Source organism: Rhineura floridana, chromosome 5 (assembly GCF_030035675.1).
Source record: "Rhineura floridana isolate rRhiFlo1 chromosome 5, rRhiFlo1.hap2, whole genome shotgun sequence".
Lineage (NCBI taxonomy): Eukaryota > Metazoa > Chordata > Lepidosauria > Squamata > Rhineuridae > Rhineura > Rhineura floridana.
The window spans coordinates 149,510,487-149,528,613 of record NC_084484.1 but is presented as its reverse complement, the minus strand read 5'-3'; the positions used below and the strand labels follow the sequence as shown (position 1 = coordinate 149,528,613).

Genomic DNA, 18,127 nt, shown 5'->3' with positions numbered 1-18,127 from the left:
TGTGTGTTTTTTACTCCCAAACTACAGAGACCGCGGCTGCGGCCTCTTTCCTTTCCGTCTACAGTTCCGCCTATCCAAGAGCAACCATCTACATCTCCGGGACTACAGCTTTCCCACGAGTTCATTTCACAACTTCAGGGCATGCTGTCCTTTTTTACTCAGAGTCAATCATCTTCACAACCTCCCGCTATCCCTCAACACAGCGGGGTTCAAAGTGTACACAGTGAGACAAACCCATCAGGTTCTCCAGACCCATTTGACGTTACCAGGGGCAGGTTCGTTGATGACGCCTCTTTTGATGCAGAGTCTGCATTCGCGCTGCAAGACCAAGCGGACGAGTGGAGTGACCATTCGGAACCAGAGCCAGAAACCTCCTATCGCCTCTTCGACTCTTCAGATTACCAGCCCCTGGCGCGCAGAGTCTTGAACGCCCTTGGTCTTCAATCCACTCCAACTGCAGCTTCCACTCCCGCTTTAAAAGGGGCCAGGGTCTTGAAATCCCCTACGCCAGCTGAAAACTTCCTCCCTGTCCCAGACCCCATCGCTAAACTGGCCAAGGACGAATGGTCCCACCCCTTACAGGCACGCCGATTTAATAACATTGCGGACAGACTTTATCCTTTGGCCCCGGACTTTTCTACCAGACTGGCTGTCCCTAACATCAACGAGCCTATTTCCAGTTTAGTTTCCAGGTCCCTCTTGCCGAGGGAAGGGGACTCTCATCTAAAGGATGCCACTGAACGGAGACTGGACTTTGCTTTACGCAAGACCCATGAGGCCATCGCCTTTTCCATGCGTGCATCCACATCTGCCTCTATTTTCACCAGGGCAGCGATGATGTGGTTAGACAACCTCATCGAGGACCACAATCCAGATCCTGCCTCCCTGCGCAGATCGCTACTAAAACTGCGTAAAACAGCTGCTTTCGTGGCCAACGCCACCTTGGACGCGAATCAACTAGCAGCACGCGCCCTGGCGGCTCAGATCATTGCCAGATGGACCCTCTGGCTTCGTCACTGGCAGGCTGACTCTACTGCCAGAGTTAATCTTTCACGAGCACCTTATGCAGGCTCATTACTTTTCGGGGAAGAGGCATTAAGGGCAGTGCTTGTCGACCCTAAGGACACTCGAAAGCCTGTCTTGGCCACCGTCAAAAACGTCGAGCGCAGACCCTTTAGGCGTTTCGCTTCATATCGCACATCTCAGCCCTTTCGGGGAACCCGGCCCGGGGCCGCGACTTCCCAGCATTTGACTTCCGCTCCACCAGAGGAGGCTGGAATAGACGTTTCCCCAGTAGAGGTCAGTACCAGGGCCGCAGAGGCTACTCAACGTCCTCATACAGGGGATGGTCTCGCCAACCCAGACAATACCAGTTGGGGGCAGATTGATTCTATTTGCCGAACTTTGGCTACCTCTGACTCAGGTCCCATGGATCAGAGACCTCTTTTGTTATGGATATGCAATTGAGTTTTGGGCAATACCTCCAAACAATTTTCATCCTTCCCCTTGTCCCAGGGCACTAGACAGGCGCTGCATCATGCAGACTGCGATACAGCACCTTTTGGACATAGAGGCGATAGAGCCAGTCCCCAATGCAGAGAGGTCGGAAGGGGTGTACTCCCTCCTATTTGCTGTGCCCAAACGCGATCTCTCATGGAGGGCGGTTTTGAACCTCAAGTTCATTAACCGTTTCGTAAAGTATCGCAGGTTCAAAATGGAATCCCTCCACTCCATTACAGATAGCCTGCAAGAAGGTGACTTCCTTGTCTCTATCGACCTAAAGGAAGCGTATCTCCATGTCCCTATTTGCACAACCCACAGGAAATTCCTTCGTTTTGCCTTTGTCTCCCAGCACTTCCAATATCGAGCAATGCCGTTCGGACTCTCGTCTGCCCCGAGAGTATTTACCAAGGTGCTACTTACCCTAGTGGCTTACCTCAGGCTTCAAGGGGTCCATATCTACCCCTATCTGGACGATCTCCTAATATGCGCAAGGTCTAGGGAGCTTACTCATCATCATCTAACACTCACGCTCCATATCTTACAGGCCCACGGCTGGCTAGTCAACTTCGACAAAAGCCATCTACAACCAACCCAACGCCTGCAGCATCTAGGGGCAATGTTAGACACACTGCAAGCAACTGTATTCCTGTCCTCAGATCGCATCACCGCTATCACAGACATCGCAAGGTCTCTGATGCACAAATCTTCTGCAGATGTCATGCTTCTAGCCAGGGGTCTCGGAATGTTGGTATCCACCATCCATATTGTGCCATGGGCTCGGGCACATACGCGCCAGCTACAGTGGGCCCTGTTGCCATTCCAACACGACATTGCCAACTCAAACCATCGAGCAATCCCCCTGAGTCCCACACTGCGCTTGTCTTTCCGCTGGTGGACAAGGGTACAACATCTCACCCAAGGCACTCCGTTCAGAGAACCCCACCGGACTGTCATTACCACCGATGCCAGTCTCCTGGGTTGGGGAGCCCACTGCAACTCCCAGTTCATTCAGGGAGTTTGGAACACAGCAGAACAAACTCAAAACATCAACTGGCTGGAACTAAAGGCTGTCCACTTAGCTCTGCTTCATTTTCAGTCTCTCTTCCACTTGGACCATGTCCTCATTCGAACGGACAACACGTGTGCCAAATCTCATTTAAACAGACAGGGAGGCACCAGGTCCAGCCCTCTACAGAGCCTAGCTTCCATCATATTCGACTGGGCAGAACAACATCTGCAATCCCTCAAAGCAGAACATCTCAGAGGAATTTGGAATTTCACAGCAGACTGGCTCAGCAGACAACAAGTCTTTCCGGGAGAATGGAAACTTCATCCGACTGTGTTCCATCTTTTCCAGTGTCGATTCGGCCCCTCCTCAGTCGACCTCTTTGCTTCCAGTCGCAATTGCCAGCTACCCAGGTACTTCGCTCGATACCTGGACACGACAGCGGAAGCGGTGGATGCTCTGTCATTGCCGTGGCCGGAGGGACTATTATACGCCTTCCCTCCAATACCACTATTAGCCAAAACCTTGCGGAAGGTACGTCGCGAGAGGGCACAGCTGGTTCTGATAGCACCATATTGGCCCCGTCGACCGTGGTTCTCAGATCTCCTGGCACTGTCGGTGACGGATCCCTGGCCACTCCCAGTCAGGCCAGATCTCTTATCACAAGGCCCAGTATGGCATCAGGACCCCAAGTGGCTCAACCTAACAGCGTGGCATTTGAACGGGGACATTTGAGATCGGCCGGCCTGTCAGACGCTGTTATTGACATTATTTTGGCCTCGAGAAGACCATCCACCACTCGTATATATCAGCATACTTGGGTAGCGTTCTCCAGGTGGTGTCAGTCTCAACACATCGATCCTTCCAAGGCTACAGTACAACAAGTGCTGCAATATCTCGTAGGGGCCTCATGTTGGGACTTAGACCCAACACATTACGTCGACATGCGTCCACCCTGTTGTCCATTCTTTCAGTATCTTCCACTGATGCCCCTATTGCCTCACATCCGTTTATCAAACGCTTCCTTAGAGGCACTGCTCTACGCTCGCCGGCTGTAGCTCACCGTTTTCCATCATGGAGTTTGTCAAAGGTTCTACAGGCCTTACAACGTCCTCCGTTTGAGCCACTCAGGACTGTGCCTTTATGTCTGTTGTCTTTCAAGGTCCTGTTCCTGATTGCGATTACATCGGCGAGAAGAGTCTCGGAACTGGGCGCATTGTCTTCTGCTCGCCACCTCTGTGTCTTTCACAAGGATTCTGTTGTGCTGAAAACTGATCCTTCATTCCGTCCCAAGGTCAATTCAGTTTTCCATTGCAACCAGGACATTGTTCTACCTTCATTTTGTCCGAATCCTACTCATCCACTCGAGAAGGCTTGGCATTCGTTGGATGTTCGGAGGGCTCTCAAGACCTACCTGTCCAGGACCCAGGATATACGACAGACTGAGTCTTTGTTTGTATCCTTTCATCCAAGGTCTATGGGGCATAAAGTAGCTAATTCCACCTTATCCCGCTGGTTGCGTGCATGTATTACCTTAGCCTATGAGTCCCTTAAGATTCCAGTTCTGCCTAGTATAACAGCTCATTCCACTAGATCAGCAGCCACTTCGGCTGCTTTTGCTACTAACGCTCCTGTTGCCGATATTTGTAGAGCTGCTGTTTGGTCTACTCCACACTCGTTCATAAAGCATTATAAAATAGATCGTTATGCCTCTGCCGATGCCTCATTTGGCAGACGAGTTTTGCAACAGGTTCTTAATGACGACTAGTATGTGGGTGGTCCCTCCCGGTTATGGGCTGCTTTGGTACATCCAGCATGATGGCATTCCTCCTATGGAAAATGGACCATTGGTCTCACCTGAAGGGTGATTTTCATAGGAGAATGCCATCATGACCCTCCCAGTTGGAGGATAACTACATAATTTTTGGGATGGCTTATATATTACAGTTCGTCATTATATTATATTATATTATATTAAATTTTAATTCTCTAGTGAAGTCAAGACTTCTATTACTGTTTTCGCTAGGTTAGAGTGAGATATTATGAATGTTACTATTATTATGTTATGTTCTTGCTGCTAGGCCCGTTGGCCTTTTTTCCTGCATGTTTAGATATATCTCTTTGGACTCGCTGCGAATGAACTGGAGAGTGGGAGGGGCCTGATGCCCTAGTCTTGACTTCAGAAACGTTCTTGCCTTTGGACGATAGGACGAGCTATAATCCAGCATGATGGCATTCTCCTATGAAAATCACCCTTCAGGTGAGACCAATGGTCCATTCTGCATCAGCACCTGTCAGAATAACTGTCTCCCTTTTTAAACAAACATGAGCACCAAGTTTTTATTTATTTATTTATGGATTAGAATGACATTTTGCATTGTTAATAATGTAATTCTAATAAGTTCTAACTTGGTGGTCATGTTTGTTGGTTAGTTTATGTAAATTATTTTAATCCTACTCTTCAAACAAAAAAGGATCCCAGAGCGGTTTACCACTGTCAGGGATAAGGCCCTCAAGCCTTGCAATCTAAAAGATATGACACAAAAGCAAAGGAGGGAGAAAGAAAAAAAGCAAATTCAGGCAGTAGTTCTTAGAAAATGTATATTGTCATTGCAGTGGGTTTAATAAGTGGCATATAAAAAGGACAAAGTTGCCTAAATAAAGGTAACGTGACTAATTTTATACCACTTTCATTATTTTGTTTAAATATGAAAAAACCCACATTAACTGTGTGTTTTATTTCTCTTAAATTGTGACCTATGCATTGACTATTTTAAATAAATACAAATATATTTATTATTTGTTTAGGCAGTGCAAGGTCGGTCTATTACACAACAGGATAGAGACTTGCGTGTTGACTTGGGATTTCGAGGAATGCCCATGACAGAAGAGCAGAGGCGACAGTTCAGCCCAGGTCCACGAACAACAATGTTTCGTATTCCAGAGTTTAAATGGTCCCCAATGCACCAGAGGCTACTAACTGATTTGCTTTTTGCTTTAGAAACTGATGTGCATGTTTGGAGAAGGTAAGAGGCCAGAGATTCTTTTATATCATTATTTCACTAACATAATAAAACCATAGATACTTGTTAATTATGCTCGGTAGTTATGCTTAGTGCTGTGTACTATCTCTGAGTTCAGAAGTATCATTTGTCTGGATACCATTCACTGGGAAACAGTGGGATAAGGCTATTCCCCTCAATTCTTGCTCCTGGACTTCCCATAGGCATCTGGTTCGCCATTGTAGGTAACAGGATGCTGGAGCAGATATGGATTTGGTCTGATCCAGCAGGATTCTGTCTGTTCATGTGCAACATTGCAACTCAGTGTTTAAACCCAGGTTTAGGTTTTAAGAAAAAGCCAGACCCTAGTTCTAGCTGAAGCCAAACACCATGACTGGAACTCCTCCCCATCCCAAGACAAGTTTTCACAGGGTAGTTGTGCCTTTATATATCGTTTATCCCTTTTCTTACAGCACAGTCCTATTTATATTTACTTGGAGGAACATCCCACTGTGTTCAATGGGGCTTCCTCCCAGGTATGCATAAAATTGCGGCCTGAGTCTCCTTATTCTGCTACCTGACCTGCAAGTCAGTTTGACTGAATCAAATAATGTTTCTGTAAGTTGCCTTCCCAATGTCACAGTCAAAATGTAAATGTGTCACAACATATAGCTTAATTTCAAGTTACTTATTTAAAATTCTACACTAATAAAACCTACTAGATGTAACTTAAACACTTTTTGGAAAAAAAGGGCTAGCCAGATTTGAATCTTTACTATATATAGATGGCACTCCTAAGCACACTTACTGGGAGTAAATCCCATTAATCCCAGTTGGACTACTTCTACATAAACATACATAGGATTATTTATTTATATAAGGTATTTGTACACGGTTTTACAAAGAAGTTTACATACAATTTTTTACAATAAGCATCAATTTAAAAATGTTACTATAAAATGAAAAAGGCAACTGTTTGTTTAGAAGAAAATGTAAGTGCTTGTTCTCTGCTTCCTCTACGGCAAGATGGTTCTTCAGATGGTGGGTGGGTGGGGGCACCACTGGAAGCTGGATGGTAAAAGCTCACCAGGCTGTTTTTTTCTTCTCTTTTTTTTTTTTCAATAATTTTTATTCAGATTTTCATAAAACATACAAGACAAAATCATAAAACATTCAAAGACAAAAAACAAAATCAAAAATAGTTAAACAAAAAGAAAAAAAGAAGAAAAAAAAAAAAACAAAAATAAAAAATAAAGAGTAAAATATTGACTTCCCATTTGTCAAAGATCAAATCAGTTATAAGTCTATAATATATAACAATCCTGTCTCTTAAGTCATATTATAAAATCACTTTCCTCCAGTAGTTATCTTACTTAATCATCAAATCTCATAAACATTACTTTATTCTTTCCACAAAAAGTCAAAGAGAGGTTTCAATTCTTTAAGAAATATATCTATCAATTTTTTTTTCCAGATAAGCATATCGATTAATCCATCTCATTACTAATTATGATAATCTTATTGTCATAACCATAGTCAAAATAAACATTTCAATTAATCCATCACATCAGAATCTGTTAGGTTCAGTAATTTCAGTAGCCATTGTTCTATTATCCCTATTAGTTCCATTTTCCATCTTCCATCTTCAGTAGTCTTGTTAAGTCCAGTAATTTCAGTATCCAATCTTCCATTATCAGTATTCCATAATAATCTTGCTGTCAAAGCCATAGTCATATAGTAAGAGTCTGATGGGAATTACCTCTATCCCAAATATTTTCTTGCCATCCATTCTGAATAGGTTGCTGAAATACTGCTGTAAAATCATATCTCTGTTCTTTTTTTCAAAATACACTGGGTCATCTCTTGAAAGTTTTTCCATTGTCACATGGCTGCAGTTAATTCCATAGATTTTCTCTATATTGGGCTCCATCACATCATTCCAGTCCAGAAGATTATCCATGCCATTGATAACTTTATCTCTAGAATCTTCATTAATTTCTTCAGAGATAACATTGAGTTCCAAACAATAGATTTTATTTCTAAAGTCCATAGACTCCAAATCTTGTTCCTGTTCCACGTTTGTTCCAATCTCCGGGATCTCCTCTCTCACAGGGACCCCTGTTCCAGTCTCCAGGGTCTCCTCTCTCACAGGGACCCCTGTTCCAGTCTCCAGGGTCTCCTCTCTCACAAGGACCCCTATGTCTTTAATCTCCTGTGTCTCCAAACAATAGATTTTGTTTCTAAAGTCCATAGACTCCAAATCTTTTTCCTGTTCCACGTTTGTTCCAATCTCCGGGGTCTCCTCTCTCACAGGGACCCCTTCCAGGGTCACCTCTCTCACAGGGACCCCTATATCTTTAATCTCCTGCTTCATTTTACTCAATTCAATTTTCAGCTCCTTACAACCCTGTCGCAGGTTTTGTTTCGTTATCTCAACCTCATCCATTATTTTCTGAAACATAGTTATTTCCAGCTTCTCAGCCACTTTCTTAATTGCCATTTTAAAAGAAAAATATAGGAAAACCACTTCTTATTTCAGCAACAATTGGGTTAATACTCCAAACTTGGTGACATCACAGTATAAACAGAGCAGACAGCCTTATCTCTCCATGCTTAAGTAAACAAAATGCAGTTCCCAGGATCGAAACAATTAATGGCGGTCGTCAGGAAACAGATTCGTCAAAATAAAATAGACCAAAAAGAGAGTAGTCTCAGACAATATAATATTCTTCAAAATAAAAATCTGGAATAGAAATCCCTCTTCTGTGTATATCTTTAGAATGCAAATCCAGGACAGCTTTTTGCAACAAAAACAGAGATAAGCTATTAATTAGTGAGTAGCAGAGAGAAGTTATGGCTCCCCAGTGAGATGTCAAAAACCGATCAATCTGGCAAATCTCTTTTAAACAGCAACAATTTAAGTCAAGTAAAAGAAAAATATAGAAAGAAGGGTGCTTGCCTGTTAGTGCGTTCTCTCTTAGAAGATAAGATGAACGTTCGCTTTATCAGATAGAGCTTGTTGTTGAAAATCCGTCCCACCTTCGTCGGCTGGACCTCGTCCCATAAATTAATGAGATCTGGTCGTCCCAACAAAAATAGGCTTTGAGGTTAATCTCTTCGTTTCTCCCTACCCGGGAGAAGTTTAATCAGTCAAAAAAAAAAAAAAATCTGACTGATATATCTGAATAAGCTTCTTTTGAGGCAGGAGCCCGTCTCAAAAGCAGGCACAGGCTAAGTCACCCTTCCCGGAAGTCTTTTTTCTTCTCTAGTCTCCTCAGGGCAAGATGGTCCTTCAGAAACCCCTGTGGCGACAGTTGGAGGAGGGAGGGACATAGGTTTATACTGATAATGTCTGCATCAGTGTTCAGTTTGTTAGGAAGCATTAAGTACTTTGAAGATGCTTTCATAACTCCAGGATTTATTTTTCTCCAGTGGGCACCAGGACACTCCCAAGTGGGTACTGTCTTCCTCTGTTAGTGCTTGAGGCAGGAAACACTCCAACAGACCATCACCATAGCCCCTTCCATGGAATGCTAGTTCATTTTTCCTGCCTTGCTTGAGCAGAACTGAATTTTGCCTTGCTCTTCAGTCTGGCTAGCTTTTATTTATTTTATTTATGTATGTATGTATGTATGAATGTATGAATGAATGAATGAATGAATGAGATTTGTTAGATGCCCATCTGGCAGTTAATCTGCCACTCTGGGTGACTTACAACCAAACACAAGTACATTCCAAATAGACATAATCAGAATCCTAAAAATTAGAAATTAAAAATTAAAAGCTTAAACATTTAAACCCCCCAAGATCTGCAATCTGCCAGCCTAAATTCTTCCTTTTCCTTTCTCCATTCCTGATCATTCCAAAGAGGTTCAAAAAATGCAGGGCCTGCAGTTTCACTTCACTGTAATTTCAGGGCACAGGAGAAGGCATGTGGGCAAATATTCAAGCCACTGAAGCCTATAGGTTATGCCACCCACCAGTGCCAGTGTCAGGCATGACGGCCCTTGGACACCAGCCTGCCCTGGGCCTGCGGGGCTGTAGCCCAACCCCCCCAATACAGGTGGCACAGGGCTAATAAGCCTGCCTGTGCACCCCACCCACCTCTTGTGTTGTGTAAATGACGTGCGCATGTAGCACACATGCCTGCCATCACGTAAGATGGCAGCAGGGGGTCAGCCCCTGGCAGGCAGGCATGCACACTGATGGGAGACGTAGGTGGGGCATGTGTGCAGGCCTACTGAAGTCTGTTCTATCTGTATTGGGGGAGTGCCCAGGAGCTCCCTCTCCGTGATCCGTGACAGGGTTGGGTTGCAGGACCCGATGCTACAACCCAATGGGAGTGTCACCCTCTCACCCTAACGAGGGGACCTTCAGGGCCCCTTGCCCAGGGCCCAACCTGGCTGCCCTCTGGCAGCGGCCCTGCCACCAACCATATGGTATGGGCCAGGGCTTAAATAGGCATTTATTTATCTTACTGGTGACAAGTGTGCCTGAGTTCCCCTTAAATTGTTCTAATTTTTCATTACATTAGTGTCTCTTTTAATGCAGCTTCGTGGATGTTAATATAGTTCTGATTTTACTGGACACTAGAGGGTATGACAGCTACTAATAATCAGTTCACAATGAAGTTGCTGAGGTTGTTAATAGCCCTACCCACAAATCATATATTTTTGTGAATCCAGAGACACTTTGGTTCATTATATCCAGAGCTGTAGCTAATCAGGTTGTCCTAGTTATGATGCATCAAAAGCAGGAGCTTCTCTGGTCCATTTCTAGTTTTATATTATGCACATGCATTTTTCTGTCTTGTGTATGTGCCCAAATACAACTTGGCACAATTTTCTAGTGAAGTACCAGAAATTGGCTCCATCATGTAATATTTGTATATCAGGAAGCACCCTTGTTACTTGATCTTGTATCAAGAGTGGCTAGCCCAAGGGCCACATTAATGGCTGGCCATCTCTTCAGGGGCCACATGCAGCTGTAGATGTGGCCATAATGGGCATGGCCAACACAAATATACTAAGCCTACACAGAACCAGGCAGGCACGCATGCCCGCGCACGCACATACAACCTGTCTGTCTGAACTTCCCTAGAGGCACCCATAGCAAATACTACTAAGAACAACCACAGCCGCACTACCAAAGTGCAGGAACTAGACAGGGAAATTTTTATAAGCTAGAAAAATGTCTAGTTCTTTTTTCTTTCCAATAGTAGATGTGTCACAAATTATTAGTTTGGTGTATGTGGGCAGATGGATTAATTAAAAAAAAAGTTGGATGGTAGCTTTTCTGAACTTACTTGCAAGCCTGCCTTTTTAAAATAGTTTTTATTGTGATTTCTTGTTAACAATTTTTTCCAGTGGTTTTGATCTTTGATTTGTCAGTCTACTTCAATATTTTCCTAACATAGCTTTTTCCCATTATTCTTTTTTGTAGCCATTCCACAAAGTCTGTTATGGACTTTGTCAATAGCAATGAAAATATTATTTTTGTACATAATACTATTCATCTCATATCCCAAATGGTAGATAATATTATCATTGCTTGTGGAGGAATTCTACCACTGCTGTCTGCAGCAACATCCCCAACGGTAAGTACAATATTTCCATCTAGTGGGTAAGTTGAAAACTGCATATGAAGAACAATGTGTCAAACACTTTGCTTTTGGCACAGTTTCCCCTAAAAAATTAAAATGTGCGATGTTTATGTTAAGAATGTGAATTTAATTCGTTTTAAACTATTCATAAAGGTGATACTAATCTAAAGTAATGATTTGTTATTCATTTACTTGGTTTCAGTACAGTTTGAAATTGAATACACTGGGAAAATTAATAGCCACAATTGCCAGGAAATTATGCCTATAGCTAAACCACTTTTAAGCTAGTTTATCCCATTTTTAAGGACCAGAATATTATAGAATGTGTTTTCTATGAAGAATAGTAGACTCTAAATTCTATTGCAAGTCAGGAAACTAGAACCAGACAATTGTAGAAAAAAGTCTATTATTATTATTATTGTTATTAAATTTATATCCCATTCTTGCTCCAAAAGGAAGTCAAGGACAGCAAACTGTTAAAATATAAAATTTGAAGGACTACAGGGAAGTGTATGAAAGATTGCAACCATAATATACTTTGCTTTAGGCTTAGTGCATATATTTTCTCAGCTCTTGATCTTACCTCTACCCTTCAACTTCTAGTGTTCTTCAATCTTGGATCCCCAGATGTTGGACTACAACTCCCATCTTCCCTGACCATTGGCTAAGCAGGCTGAGGATCATGAGCACTATAGTCCAACTAGATGGGGATACATAGTTGAAGAACAGTAGTCTAAACATGCAGTAGAATGAAGTGGAAATGAGATGGTAGAATACTGAGGTTACAGATTGCAGGGTGGGGGTGGGGTTTCACGTTTTTTTAATTGCTCTCCTACTTGAAAAAATTGCAACTACAATTGACATAGTTCAAAAACAACACTTCTGGACTCATTCAGTTGTTGCATCACTTCATAAAAGAAAATCTTACTCTAATATCTAGAAGAAAAGGAATATAGGTTTTTATTTTTGTTCTGTGTTTCTGTGATGGATAGCAATTTCTTGTCCATTCTTGTGGGCAAGCAATACTACATCCAGTTAGGAAAAGGATTGATTGAGAATTGGTGTTTTCAGTAAAGCGCAAGTATTTTTGTGGTCAACAGGAGGGCAGAATTCTCTTGACCTTTTAAGCTGCCTTAAAAGTTAAGGATATGATCAATATTTCTGGTAACAGAAAATAAGCTTGTTATATAACACACTTGGGAATGGCATAATTTCCCATGACATATTTTTTGCAGAAACAAAGGAATTAGCATCTAGAAATGAAACCTGATTTTCCATCATTACTTGATGTGTAAAGTACCATAGTGAAATATGGATTTTGGTGTAAAAGTTTGGCCTAAGATTGCATAGGTAAAGAACGATAAAAAACAATCATTAACAGAATCTACATCTAGGCACACAAGAGGCGTTTGCTTAAAATTAAAAAAGATGCAGTTACAATGTTTTGTTCCTGCATTTTGAGAGGAATGTGAAATGGCATGGAAAGAATAGAATAGGTTTCTCTTTTGAAAATAGTGGCTTGGATTCATAATGCTACTTTGGACATCCCCAATATCATCTTTGACTTCCTTTTGTTGAACAGCAAATGTTCATCACTTATGTCATATTGTAAACTGCTTTTGAAAAACTTCCCTGAGCTTAAACAGTAGTTTGACAGATCTGAAGCCCCTTTTAGCATGCAGGACTAGTTATACATTTATTTGAATCTCAGCTATTGAAATATGATTTAAAATGCAGAAATAGTCCAGTGTACACACAGCTGCTATTTTGGTAATGAATGTTGTTAGATAACCATGTTGCTTTCTCAGCCAAATTTCTGACAAAGCACATTTCACAGTACTGCTGCTGATCTGGGAATGCTCTGCTGTGGCAGCTTTTCCTTGCAGTAAAACAATGCTCTTCGGGAAGTGATTCATAGCATAGTGCAAAAAGAGTACACTACAGCTGTTGCTTAGAGCTATTTTGCAGCTTAGGAAGGGGAATATAAAGCCTTAAAAATTACTAGCAGATCACAGGATCCTTGAAATTTAGCAAATTTCTGGGTTTCAAAATATCTCGAAACAGTGTACAATTCTGATGCATCAAGAGCTTAATTTTATTCTGATGGAGGGTCGTATTTGAAGAATCAAATGTTTACAAATAGTGAGCTGAGCCAGGGTTCTTGCTTCCATTTTGTGAATTTAACTTCCACCTTTTAGTATAAAAATTTACGTATTAATGATATATTTATTTCTTGTTCATTGATGGTTGTGTATATTGAATTGCATAGGTCAAAATATTTGATTTTGAAGTCTAAACTTGAGTTTGTTTTCATGAGGTTCCTTAAATATTCAAGTTGAAAAGTAAATACATGATTTTAGAACATTGGTTTCAATTTTGCATTGTATTTTCATTTGACTGTAACATTTCTTTTTCTTTTTGTTGTGATCTGTTGTCTGCTTTGTCTGTTGCATGGCCAGGGTTCTAAGGTTAGTATTACTGCTACAAGGTTCAGTTCTTAGCTTTTAAAAATTATTTTCTTGTCTGTGTTTTTTTCAGATGTTCAGCTCTTTTATAGAATGGTGTAAATAATTATATGCATTTGTTTGTGCCACTGTAAATATATTACGCTTAAGTCAGAGATGCTGCCCTCACATTACATCACAGAGCATCACATGCAGTGCTTTGATTCAGATACATCACAATGTGGGAGGACAGATTGTCCACTTTACATTATCATTGTGCTTTTTCTTGCATGTTCTATGTTCAACAACAGCCCATATGTGTAGTGAACCTACCACATATGGAAAGAAATGTTTGCATCAAGGCACTTGCCTCAGACATGCTACTGTTTCAGGAAAATACTCATTCATGATTAGCATTACCATGGACCCAATTTTCTTGGGAAAATGTCAACGTAAAAGCTAAATCAGATCAGTGGTTTATTGTAACTGAATTACAGAGTACTGCTTGGATCATTAGCACTTGCATAGTGAAAGACCTGTTTCTAGTGTTTGCATTGTTTATGAAATAGGTGGTATTAACATTAGAGTAGAGCTATAAAGAGGCAAGGACCAACATTTATCTCCCCAAAGGACCTATTTTTGGAGGGAAGCATTCAGACAGCACAAAATATATTGGGTGGAGAGAACATATCTCCATTGCTAAGTAATGATCTGTATCTACAATCCACCTCTACTTGCAGCAGAATGCGGATTGGGATCATATATATAAAGATAACTCCTTCACCAAGACCCTATGCAACCAAAGTGGCACCAGCCATACAAAAAAGGGTAGTAGTAGTATGATCAGGAGAAATCTCAAGACTTACAGAATTACAAATAAAAATAAACATTCTTTTGAAAAATCCCTTAAGTGGAGATAGGAAACCCAGAATAGTCAAGTGAGAATGATCAGTAAGCATGGAACGGTGACATATTGATGAGGGAGGGAAAATTGAAAACGTGGGTGGGAGAATGGCATGTAGTAGCTGCAAACCAGAACATGCAATATTGTTGTAGGTTTCACTTGTGCACTTACCAATGTGCATCCTGTTGAAAGTTTTGTAATGTAGATGAATAATGTCTGCATCCAGATGCACTTTTAGGATACTCCATATTTTACTGTACTTCACTACATCAAAGAGCTACATGGCCAGTACAGACAGTGCAGTTATTGCAACAATGGGAGTATTCCCACACCTATTTAAATTAAATACAAAGCATTTGCTTTTTCTCTCACTCAGTGACGTCATGTTGTCAAATCTGATGGGGTCTGTATTGCCATAACATTATCATGTTCCCTGCACAATCCCTGATTGGCTGGGGGACACAGACACGCAGCTTAGGGGAGGGGTGAAGCAAGAGCTGTGAATAGCAAGGGTAAAAAGGAGATAATTAGGCAGGAGTTTCAAGGGAGTTCATATTCTGACATTTGAAAGAGCAATTTTACTCTAGTTTACCTCTGAAATCTGTTTGGTTGTTGAAATAATTATTCACCACTCAACAATGAGAGTTCTTCCTAAAAAGCATTCACTTTTTTCTCCTATCTTTTAATGAGAGCAAAATCATATTCCAAAGTATTTGTAAATTCATCTATGAAAATGGATCTTTCTATTAAGTTTAAATTGTTATAAACTAGCTATAACAAATGTGGGACATGGGACTTGATTATGATAATCCTGGTATGTTGTAGTTTTCCACATATGAATTTGAGCATAATCTTCAATTTATTTGTATAAGGTATAGGGTGAAGTTTGTTAATGTATTTTTCTGGGATGGTAGCAATCTAACAGTTGGCACTCTTCACTTTTGGAAGTGACACTGTAGCTTTTTGGATATGGTAAAGGCTGGATTTTCCAGCCGTCGTTTTGTGAGTAAGATTACAGGATTGTCCTTGGAAAATTACAGTGCTAAATAATTCTGTTGCAACTTTCACCAATACATGCTTTCATAAGATCAATTTGAAAAATCATTGCATGAAATGTGTGTGTGAATTCAGTGTTGTAGTGCTAACAATGAAGACATCATGCAGCAAAGCTCACTTGGTCAGGTAAATGCCAGTCCAAATGCTAGACTATCGGTTGTAGCTTTGCTAAAATACTGCCATGAGGAAAATAATTGTATTAGTTTCTCCTGATACTTTGGGACTAAATTAAATTGTATTTTAGGTTCACATTACAAATAATGCTTTTAGCTATGTACCTTAAATATAGAACAAGTTTTGGGTGTACTATGTATCATTCTTCTCTTAGTCTCCCAGTGACACAGGAAGATATAGCAGCTCTATAAGTCCTCCTTGTCTTCCTGTGCTTCTGTTTTTAACGTGGGCAATTTACAGAGAGGCAAAAATGAGAATTTTCATGCATTGTCTCACACAACTGTATCATCAACAGTCCATTGACTCATATGGGTAGCATTAGTTTACTTTCTAATATAGGATCTTCATTTTACCTAGTAGGGCATGCAAATATGAATTCATCTCATCTCATGGCCATTTCTATACTGTTTCTGTTCAATTTCATCTTAAACAGATTGCATAGAGAGAATATGAGATTTTTTTTGTGCATTTCATGCATTCAAATGTGTGATAGATTTCGAAGTCTAATATAATGATTTTCTTTTAAAGACTGAATTGGAGAATATCGAAGTAACTCAGGGTATGTCAGCAGAGACAGCAGTGACTTTTCTCAGCCGTCTGATGGCTATGGTTGATGTACTAGTATTTGCCAGCTCACTAAATTTTAGTGAAATTGAAGCTGAAAAAAACATGTCTTCTGGAGGCTTAATGCGACAGTGCCTAAGGCTTGGTAAGTTTGCATGGAACAGCTCAGTGCATTAAATAATTACTTAAAAGATCAATGTGACGAGGCTACAGTGAAAACATGTATGTGGAAACTGATGTGGTTTTGACTCTGATGGGGGTAACATTAGGATATTTAAAGTTGATTAACAAGGTAAAGCTGTTTTTCCTGTGCATGTAAAAGATATATCAGGTGGGTAGCCAGCTCCACCTAGCGGTTGAAGGCAGAAGAGCACTGTTGAATTTTGCAGGTGCCTCCTGGTCTGCGGAGTTCCTTGCGTCACTTCTCTTCTGCCTTCACCAAGCGCAGTTGAGTTCTCTCTCTGCTCCTTTGGTTCAGGCCTGTATTGTGTGTTTGTGTTGGTGTTAGTTTACTGTTCTTGCTCTTCATTTTACTGTTGACTCCTTTTCACTGTTCCCTCCCCATTTTTTTTTAAAAAAAGAGGTTTGAGTTTGTTTTCTCTGCTCCCGAGTTGTTGCTGTGGCGTGAATCCGCCAGCGAGGGGTGCCCCCCCATAGCACTGGCAGCTTTATGGTTCATTTTCAAGCCTCCCCCCTGCCAGCCTCACAACCTTCTTCGGCTCTTCGGGAGCCTCAGTGGCAGCCCCCACAGGCACTGGCACCCAGAGCGCACCACAACAGCACCTGTCTTCCTCCCGCAGCCAGCCGTGTTCCCGTGCCCACGTCAAGGAGAGACGTGGCAAGCAGTCCCCACTGTGCCAGCAACCCTAGTGTCCATCTAGGAGGGTCACAGAGAACATTTGCCAGTTTCAGGGACTGCCTTTGGCCTTCCCTCACCTCACCAGCAACCCAACTACCTCCATGGCCCTCAGCTCCCATAAGCCTCGCAGCGCATTGCTCCCATGGGGAAAGCAACCCACAAGTCCGAAAACCCTACAGAGGCCGAAACCGCTCCACCTGCAACCAGGGCTGTGGTGTAGGTACGCCAGACCTTCGACTCCGACTCCTCTATTTTTCTGCTGTCCGACTCCGACTCCTTCATAAATGGCAAATGTATATTAACTAGTAATAACAAATTTACTGTAGTAAAATGGTAGCACAAGGCATTTCATCACCACCACGTGAATCCAGAGCTTGGAAAAGTTACTTTTTTGAACTACAACTCCCGTGAGCCCAATCCCTGGGGCATGGCGCCTAACATTAGCAACAGAGCCAGTAGGAGTTGGCAAGGCCCTGATAAACAGACAGGAGCCACTGGGAAGGACTCTCGCAGTGCCACCTGCAGAATGCAGAGGGACCAAGAATCCTAATCTGAAGAAGGCAATCAGCCTCACCCTTCTCTGGATTCCATTTTTTTCTACCAGCTCCTCTCCTGAGGTCTTTACAGGTTTCTTGGAAGAACCAATGCCTATTCAACAGCAGATACAAGAGGCGGGGGGGGAGGGCTCCAGTTATCTTGCTCTCAGGCTCAGCCTATTCAGTTACAACTGTCAGTTCATTCACTCCAACAGTTGAAATAACAGCTCTGTGATTCTCTTTTAATGGACCTAGCCAGAAACCTATCTGCATCTTCTATCCCCGTGCAGTTCCTGCCACAGGACACATTGGCACCACCACCCACCCAGACACCATCTAGAGTGCAAGTGGTGCAGGACCCCACTGCAGGCTGCTCATCTATAAACACATGACCACCACTGAACCGCACATCTCCATATGCCATATGCCAGGGCAGGCACCCTCAACCTCCGGAAGATGCATCTCTCAACCCAGACA

General features: G+C 42.0%; 1 protein-coding gene across 1 annotated transcript in view; it reads left to right on the top strand.

The window, feature by feature from the left end:
- NBEA (neurobeachin) overlaps nucleotides 1–18,127 on the top strand; it is a 318,923-nt gene that overhangs the window by 226,972 nt on the left and 73,824 nt on the right. The window contains exons 23-26 of the mRNA XM_061629722.1: nucleotides 5,318–5,535; nucleotides 10,954–11,107; nucleotides 13,573–13,581; nucleotides 16,220–16,400. Of these exons, the coding sequence (XP_061485706.1) occupies nucleotides 5,318–5,535; nucleotides 10,954–11,107; nucleotides 13,573–13,581; nucleotides 16,220–16,400 (562 nt within the window). The remainder of the gene's footprint in view (nucleotides 1–5,317; nucleotides 5,536–10,953; nucleotides 11,108–13,572; nucleotides 13,582–16,219; nucleotides 16,401–18,127) is intronic.